This window comes from Trachypithecus francoisi, unplaced genomic scaffold, assembly GCF_009764315.1.
Source record: "Trachypithecus francoisi isolate TF-2019V2 unplaced genomic scaffold, Tfra_2.0 Lachesis_group10, whole genome shotgun sequence".
NCBI lineage: Eukaryota > Metazoa > Chordata > Mammalia > Primates > Cercopithecidae > Trachypithecus > Trachypithecus francoisi.
In genome coordinates, this window is record NW_022681455.1 from 32,575,793 (window position 1) to 32,584,785 (window position 8,993).

Genomic DNA, 8,993 nt, shown 5'->3' on the forward strand with positions numbered 1-8,993 from the left:
GAGGCTCCGTGGGCATGGGACCCTCCCGGCCAGGAGTGGGATATATTCTCCTGGTGTGCCTGTTTCCTTAAATCGCAGTATTGGGGTGGGAGTTACCCGATTTTCCAGGTGTTGTGTGTCTCAGTCCCCCTGGCTAGGAAAACGGATTTCCTTCCCCCTTGCACTTCCAGGTGAGGCAATGCCTCGCCCTGCTTCAGCTCTCGCTGGTCAGGCTGCAGCAGCTGACCAGCACCGATTGTCCGGCACTCCCCAGTGAGATGACCCCAGTACCTCAGTTGAAAATGTAGAAATCACCGGTCTTCTGTGTCGCTTGCGCTGGGAGTTGGAGACTGGAGCTGTTCCTATTCGGCCATCTTGCTCCGCCTGACCTTAATTAAAAAAAAAAAAGACTTAGAGTAATTGAGCCAGCCAAATTTTAAATGTAATCAATGTCCCTAAATTTCCTTTAAACATACTCATTAAGCACCAAAACACAGAACATAAAAATTACTCAATGCAAAGGAAAAATTGTGTAAAATCTCATACAGTTACTATAGACAGCACCATTTGGCATTATAACTATTTTTTATTGCCCTGGCCAAAACCACCTGGATCTTTTGAGAGCTTGAGAAGAACTTACCCAACTGGATTTATACAAGTAGAAAAGGCAAAGGTATTGCTTGGCTACTACCAGCAGAGATCCTGAGGTAGATGGGGTCAACTTAACATTTGGAGAATTCCATATGCACTATGGAAGCAAAAAGAAAAACAGCTAACCCACATACAGAAGCCAGAGAAAGGGCAGGGGATGGGGACTGCCAGGGAGGGAAATCAACTCAGGGAAAAATTCCTGGAGGTTGTAAACCAGAAAATCCTGAAGGATGCCATTTCATTTGATGACCTCATCTATCCATGAGGCTGCTCAAAAATGCCCACCACTAGTCAGTTGCAGTATTCCCCACCACTGGCCAAGCCTGTAATCCGAGCACTTTGGGAGGCTGAGACAGGCAGATCACGAGGTCAGGAGTTCGAGACCAGCCTGGCCAACACAGTGAAACCCCGTCTCTACTAAAAATACAAAAATTAGCTGGGCATGGTGGCAGGCACCTGTAGTCCCAGCTACTTGGGAGGGTGAGGCAGGAGAATCGCTTGAACTTGGGAGGCAGAGGTTGCGGTGAGCCGAGACCACTCCATTGCACCTCAGCCTGGGTGACAGAGTGAGACTACATCTCAAAAAAAAAAAGAAAGAAAGAAGAAAAGAAAAGAAATGCCCACCCCTCTTGCCACTGGCAGACATGCACACACTAGAGAAGATTCCAATTTAGTGTCCTCCCTCTATTCATAGAACATTTCCTCAAGTCCACTCTGAGTAGATACTGCATCACAACCAGGGGATTGCCCTGTCTCCTTCCAGGGCTCTTAATACAAACTCTTCAACTAGTAACTGAGGTGTCATCATAGGGGATTTTTCTAATTGGCCAAAACATGACCTGGCAGGGTTTGGTTTGGGTGTCTTCAGATTTCCTTGTCTCGAGGTCCTCATAATTACTCTACAGCTCAGAACAGCAACTGCTGAGGCTGCCTTGGGAAGAGGATGATCTTAAACAAAGCTCTGATGCTGGGGGCGCTCGCCCTGACCACCGTGATGAGCCCCTGTGGAGGTGAAGACATTGTGGGTGAGTGCACGAGTGAGGGATGTTCTCTGGAGCTGGAAGACAGAAAATTGAAGAAAAAGATAGAAAACAATTTGCAGAGAAACTGTAGAGATTTCCTAAGGGCCCCTTCAGTATTAAGAGATTTAAAAATTATGGCTGTTCCTCCTTCAGGAAACCAGAGTTCCAACCTACTCTTTGTGTTATCTATGCTGTTGGCGTTCACTAAGGACGCTATTCTGTTTATATTCTATTCAATGACTACAGCCTGGAGGTCTCCATGTCATTCCATCATGATTGCCTCAAAAATTAGTGAGGTTTCCATCGGTGGAGAATTTTTTATTATTAAAAATTTGTCAAGTGTCACTCTCAAGTTTCTCTGAACAACTTTGGAAGCTTGTTGTATGTCTCCTGTAGTAGATCTTGGGGTAAATAGTTCCATCAATTATATACTGTATAGATATTAAGAAAGATGCCTTTTTCTTTCTCTCAGACTTACTCACATTTCCACATAGGAACTGGCACAGGTGGGGAGTGGGTAAAGGAGTCCAGCAGGCTGAATGCCTTCAACAGGCATTTTACCACATGGTCCTCACTTACTCTCAGCTGCCTCATATGTGTCACCTCACAAATAATCAAATAAAATGGTCATGTAGATAAGGTTTGTAAATAGTGAAAACATGAATGTCATTTTTTTTTCCATATTTCTATTACAAGTATAGCTTCACATTTATTTAACAAAATAAGGAATCCATTTATTTTAAAATTGAGAATTTATAGTAGAAAAACTTGGTAAATCAAATCATTTTATTCTCAAATTATCAATCCAAATTACCTGCTCTTTACCTCATCTAATGAAGTCCTATAAAAAGAAAAGTGGGCCAGACATGGTGGCTCATGCCTTAATCCCAGCACTTTGGGAGGCCAAGGCAGGAGGATCCTTTGAGCCCAGGAGTTTGAGACCAGCCTGGGCAACATAGCAAAACCTCATCTCTACAAAAAATAAAAATAGAAATTAGCCAGGTGTAGTGGTGTGTGCCAGTTGTGCCACCTACTCAGAAGGCCGCAGTGGGAGGACTGCTTGAGTCCAGGAGGTCAAGGCTGCAGTGAGCCATTATGGCACCACTGCACTCTAGCCTGGGCAACAGAGAGAGACCCTGTCTCAAAAAGAAAGAGGGAAGAAAGAAAGAGAGAAAGAGAGCAAGGAAAGAAGGAAGGAAGGAAGGAAGGAAGGAAGGAATAATTATTTGGTCCCTTAGTCCCCTCTGCCTTTGTCATTTATCTCTTTCCACCTCTCTTCATACATTCCTTTCTTCCTCTTCCCTTTCAGGATCCATCTCTGACTCTCTGCTCCTTTATATATGTGGATAGTGGGTTTGTAAAACAAAAGTTGAAAAGTCAGATAGTTAAAAGGGGAAGTGAACTGGAAGCTACTCTAAACTTCCACAACCTTATTAACCGTGGCTGCTACCATTCTAAATACCTGCTTCTCCAGCGCACTTGGCTTCCTTGTTCCAGATTTCATTTCTTCAACCTCACACCAGAGTGCCCTGGTTAGACTCGGCTCATCCATTAGGCACAGTGCGGCAGTGCAGGGGAGCCTCCGTACTATAAAGCTACATGAGAATGTTTTAACTCCTCTAAAAGTTAGAAAAAAATGAAATTTTAGAGCCTAAGAAAATGTTTTAACTGTTAATTCAGCCTGGATTGTATTGTCTTTATACGAATTCAGTCATAAAATACATTTTCCATATTTTTATGGAGGAAGGGGCCCACACAAGCAAGAGTGCTCGGAGCTCATAAGTTAGAACACAGCGCTGGTCATGGCTGATCCTGGCCTTCATATGGTTCTGCTACCTGTGTGCCTGTCCATCTTCCCCAAAATCTATGTGGTCTTCAACTATAGCAACTGTCATTCAATCACATGTTTGAGCACACAGTGAGCTAAGTTTTAAGGATTCAAAGATGAAAAGTCATGCTGTCTTTCCTGCAGAGGGTGATTAGACTAGTGATGGAAATAGTATGGGGTGCAGGAAAGCAGAAGGCCATTGCTGAGCAGGGCAGTGGACCCAGGAGAGGCTGAAACAATAGAAGTGTCTTGGTTTCAGCTGGGCCAGCAGGGTGACATCCTTCAGCAAAACTCAACACCCAAGACAAGTACCAGATGAAAAGAAGGATTGCATATATTCCATATATATTTATGTTTGAACAAAGAGTCAAGGTTTATTGCAAGGATAAGGACGCTTTGTTGGTGGCCTGTTAAGACCATCCAGGGTGGTCATACTGGATAGGGAAAAAGGTGAGCTGGAAGAGGAACAGACAAACTTGGATGGCCAGATGTTGAGATGGAGGAGTTGGAGGTCATAACATGGTCAAAAACATGTTGATGAGAGGCCTTAGCTACAAAGTTGTTAACTTAAGCAGAACCCTCAAGGATGGATTTTAGGATTTCTTCAGGAAGTCCTAAAAGATAATTTCATTTCAGGGAGAAAAACAACAGACCACTGCAAAGACCAGGGAACATGAAAGGATAATGTAGTTTGGTTTGATTGGCAGATAGTTGTGAAGGATGTTGGACTGTAAGGCTGTCGATATCCTCCTCACAGAACTTACCACAGTACATTGTATCTGCTCCCTTACCTACCTGACTCTTCCACTGTTCAGTTTGTTCCTTAATGGTAGACCATGTCTGATTGGTGTTTCACACATCCCCTGCTATGTCTGACACTTGTGGATGCTCAGAAAGTGGAGAAGGAAGGAAAGATACAATGGTAAAAGGCTTACACATGTCTTGACAAGAATGTCCAGTTCGGCTCATTTGGCAGGAGTCATATTGCACAGCTGCCATTCTGCTCTGGCATCCTCAGACAAGCACACTGCCCATTAGAGGAAAAAAGGTTTAATTTACCTGAGTCCTTAAGTGAATATAAATGTTGAGTCAGAATGCTGTAGACATTTAGTAACCTCCTTCAAAGGAAAAAAAAGGTGGGAAAAGGTGGGGGAATGACAGAAATCCAAAACCTAGTAGAGCTTCCATTTTTCATCTCAGAAGAAATCAGTTGCTCTCCTCTAAGGACCATTGCTATTAACAAAACAGAGACCTTAGAAGGAAGCTTTCTTATTTATTATATATTTTGTAATGTTATTACCTTTCTTGTTATACTCTTATACCCTACAATTGTTAGCAGAAATTATTTTGATTTAATAAGATTCTGCATGCTTTTCCTTTTTTAAAAAAAGAAAGATCTCTGTGTAGAGTGTCCTGTTCTGCGCCAGTCCTGAGAGGAAAGGAAGTATAATCAATTTGTTATTAACTCATGAAAGAATTAAGTGAAAGATAAATCTTAGGAAGCAGAGGGAAGTAAAACTAATCTACGACTAAGAAAGCTAAATACTATGATAACTCATTCATTCCTTCTCTTGTTCATTTACATTATTTAATCACAAGTTCATGATGTGCCAGGCACTCAGGAAATAGTAAAAATTGAACATGCGATATTCTGCACTTGTGTAGCGCACACCAGAGTGGGAAAGAAAGCGCTCTTTTAACTGGACAACTACCAGCACAAAGAGGGGAGAAAGCAGGGGCTGGAAATGTCCATAGACCGTGCCAAAGAGGAAGCCCATAATAATTGAAAATCAGTTTCTTCCATCATTTTGTGTATTAAGGTTCTTTCTTCCCCTGTTCTCCACCTTCCTGCTTGTCATCTTCACTCATCAGCTGACCACGTCGCCTCTTATGGTGTAAACTTGTACCAGTCTTACGGTCCCTCTGGCCAGTACACCCATGAATTTGATGGAGACGAGGAGTTCTATGTTGACCTGGAGAGGAAGGAGACTGTCTGGCAGTTGCCTCTGTTCAGCAAATTTAGAAGTTTTGACCCACAGGGTGCACTGAGAAACTTGGCTGTGGGAAAACACAACTTGAACATCATGATTAAACGCTCCAACTCTACCGCTGCTACCAATGGTACGTGTCCACTATTCTGCCTCACTTTACTCATCTATCCCTTCATACCAAGTTTCATTACTTTCTTTCCAAGAGGTCCCCAGGTCTTCTTATGGCAATTGCTGAAATTTTATCATCTCCCATCTCTAAAATCACATATTCCCATGGAATACAAGGGTCTTTCCATTATGCATTCATTAAATCCTTCTAGGAGAGGTCTCATCAACCTCCTACTTTATTAAACATGCCCACAGAGAGAAGGGCACAGGAATAAAGCAGAAGCAAAGTGTCATTGCTCCCAAGCAGAAGGTGAATAAGACCTCTTTGACTATCAGGTGGTGAAATTCTGGTAGGAGGGCTCTTCCAGGATGTAATGCAGAAGCTCAGGGCAGAGCTATTCACACTTCACATCAGTGCTGTTCCCTCACCACAGAGGTTCCTGAGGTCACAGTGTTTTCCAAGTCTCCCGTGATGCTCGGTCAGCCCAACACCCTCATCTGTCTTGTGGACAACATCTTTCCTCCTGTGGTGAACATCACATGGTTGAGCAATGGGCACTCAGTCACAGAAGGGGTTTCTGAGACCAGCTTCCTCTCCAAGAGTGATCATTCCTTCTTCAAGATCAGTTACCTCACCTTCCTCCCTTCTGCTGATGAGATTTATGACTGCAGGGTAGAGCACTGGGGCCTGGACGAGCCTCTTCTGAAACACTGGGGTAAGGATGAGTTCCACCGTTTTTTGATGCTTTCTTATCTGTCAAGTTCAGAACCTTCTGCCTTTTACTCCTATATCCCAAAACTTGTTTTCCACACTTCATTAGTTTCTTTTATCTTTTTTTTGAAATAATAAAGCAACAAAAGCAGAGATGTATTAAAAATGAAAGTACACTCCACAGGGTGGGAGCAGGCCTGCCACTTCATGGGTTTCTAATGATAGACTTCACTCTCTTACTTAAGCCGGGGGCCTTGAGTCTTTGCAGAGCCAACCCTCCACCCCATCCCATCCCACACACATGCACATGAGCACACTCTGCATTCTCACCTCAATAATTTCACTTCCACAGAGCCGGAGATTCCAGCGCCCATGTCAGAGCTCACTGAGACTGTGGTCTGCGCCCTGGGGTTGTCTGTGGGCCTCGTAGGCATTGTGGTGGGCACTGTCTTAATCATCCGAGGCCTGCGTTCAGTTGGTGCTTCCAGACACCAAGGGCCCTTGTGAATCCCATCCTGGAAGGGAAGGTAAGCATTGAGATTTGTTAGAGCTGAAGCCTCAGTATGAGAGGAAGGGAAGTGGGAGGAGGCTGTGGACACGAATGGTTGAAAGTTGTAGGGGAATTGGGAAGTGGCATGATGATGACATAGGAGCGGCCTAGCACCCACCGATCTCATGTCTGTCCTGTTGCAGGTGCATCACCATCTACAGGAGCAGAAGAGTGGACTTGCTACATGACCTAGCATTATTTTCTGACCCGATTTATCGTATCCCTTTTTTCCTCCAAATGTTTCTCCTCTCACCTCTTCTATGGGACTTAATTGCTATATCTGCTCAGAGCTCACAAATGCCTTTGAATTCTTTCCCTGACTTCCTGATTTTTTCTTTTCTCAAGTGTTACCTACTAAGAGATGCCTGGGGTAAGCCATCCAGCTACCTAATTCCTCAGTAACCTCCATCTATAGTCTCCATGGAAGCAACAAATTCCCTTTATGAGACCTACTTCAAATTTTTCCAACTTTCATCCAGGGCTGACTGAAACTATGTCTAAGAATTGGGAGGCTCTTATGTTTCAAGCCAATTTAACCTCATTTCCCAGATCATTTGTCATGTCCAGTAATACAGAAGCAACCAAGTACATTATAGCCTGATAATACATTGATTTCTTAGCTGACATTAATATTTCTTTCTTCCTTGTGTTCCTACCCTTGGCACTGCCACCCACCCCTCAATTAAGGCAACAATGAAGTTAATAGATATCCTCTGCCTTTGGCTCAGAATTGTTTTTTTTTTTTTTTTTTTTGAGACAGAGTCTCGCTCTGTCGCCCAGGCTGGAGTGCAGTGGCCGGATCTCAGCTCACTGCAAGCTCCGCCTCCCGGGTTTAAGCCATTCTCCTGCCTCAGCCTCCCAAGTAGCTGGGACTACAGGCGCCCGCCACCTCGCCCGGCTAGTTTTTTGTATTTTTAGTAGAGACGGGGTTTCACCGTGTTAGCCAGGATGGTCTCAATCTCCTGACCTCGTGATCCGCCCGTCTCGGCCTCCCAAAGTGCTGGGATTACAGGCTTGAGCCACCGCGCCCGGCCTGGCTCAGAATTGTTACAGCAAAAATTTTAAAATCAAAAAGTAAGTCTGTACTAATTTCAATATGACTTTTGGAAGTATGACAGAGAAATAGGTTAGGATAAAGGAACTTTGAATCTCAAAAATATCAATAGTAAAATTTTATTCTCAAAACTTCAAATTTGTGAAGAATGATGACAGTAGAAGCCTTCCTCTTCCCTCCTCACCTTGAGATAAAACTTCTTTAGTCAGGAAAAGAAATAGAAGTCAGAAAAACATTAGAATAAGACAATAATGTGGGTGCCTGAAAAGGAACAAATACTTATTCCTCACATAGGGTTAGTGACAATGGGAAAAGGGATGGGAGTAGAAGCCACAGACATATCTAGGAGCCCTGAATAGAGGCGCAGTTTGCCTCACCTCCTGAATGAAGCTTTCCTAGACAACCATGTAGCTTTCCCTGTGCCACCCTGGCATGAAGGAGACAGGATAGTGAATACGGCTGCAGGATGTTCTAGGAAACATGCTGATGAAAAACAATGCAAATATCTTCAGAAATCCCCAGCTCTTTCCCCTCACCCCTCCTGGCTAAGGAAAGCATGAGCTTATATGAGAAATCCTGGGAGGAACAACACCGTTGAGACAATGTAGCAGCAGCAGTGGATGCTCGGTCCTCCACTGGATTCACATCTCCTAGCGGAAACTCTCCCAGAGGAAATGGGTCAGCAGTGACCTCATGCCTCTAAACAACTATGAAATCTGTGAGGATATTTCTATCCATGCTACCTGCATCTGTGAGTTTAAATTTTAATTGGAGAAAAAATACAAAACATTAACGCAATAATTGATACAGTATAGTTTGGTGCAAAGAACCCTGAATCCAAATCCAGGACTCAGTACTTTGAGGCTAGTATTTTAGACTTTATAAATGGGTAAAGTATCTAACACTTCTGGCCTTACTTTTCTCGTCCACAATGTAGGAGTAATAATACTTTCCTTGCAGAGTTATTGATAGAATTAGAATAATCTTGATACATAGTCCATGCCTTACACATAGTACATGAATACATAAGAAAACATTGTGGTTATATAAATCTTATTATATGAAAAGCACTTTCATTTTTCTCAACCCCTTAATGAT

At 43.3% G+C, this 8,993-nt stretch overlaps 1 protein-coding gene across 1 annotated transcript; it reads left to right on the forward strand.

Annotated features, from left to right (window-relative positions):
- Positions 1-1,293: 1,293 nt before the first annotated feature.
- On the forward strand, positions 1,294-7,293 carry LOC117087005 (HLA class II histocompatibility antigen, DQ alpha 2 chain). The gene is made up of 5 exons (XM_033216734.1): positions 1,294-1,655; positions 5,353-5,601; positions 6,014-6,295; positions 6,644-6,818; positions 6,985-7,293. The coding sequence occupies exons 1-4, from the start codon at positions 1,574-1,576 to the stop codon at positions 6,796-6,798; spliced, it is 768 nt and encodes a 255-aa protein (XP_033072625.1). The 5' UTR covers positions 1,294-1,573; the 3' UTR covers positions 6,799-6,818; positions 6,985-7,293.
- The last annotated feature ends 1,700 nt before the right edge of the window (positions 7,294-8,993 follow it).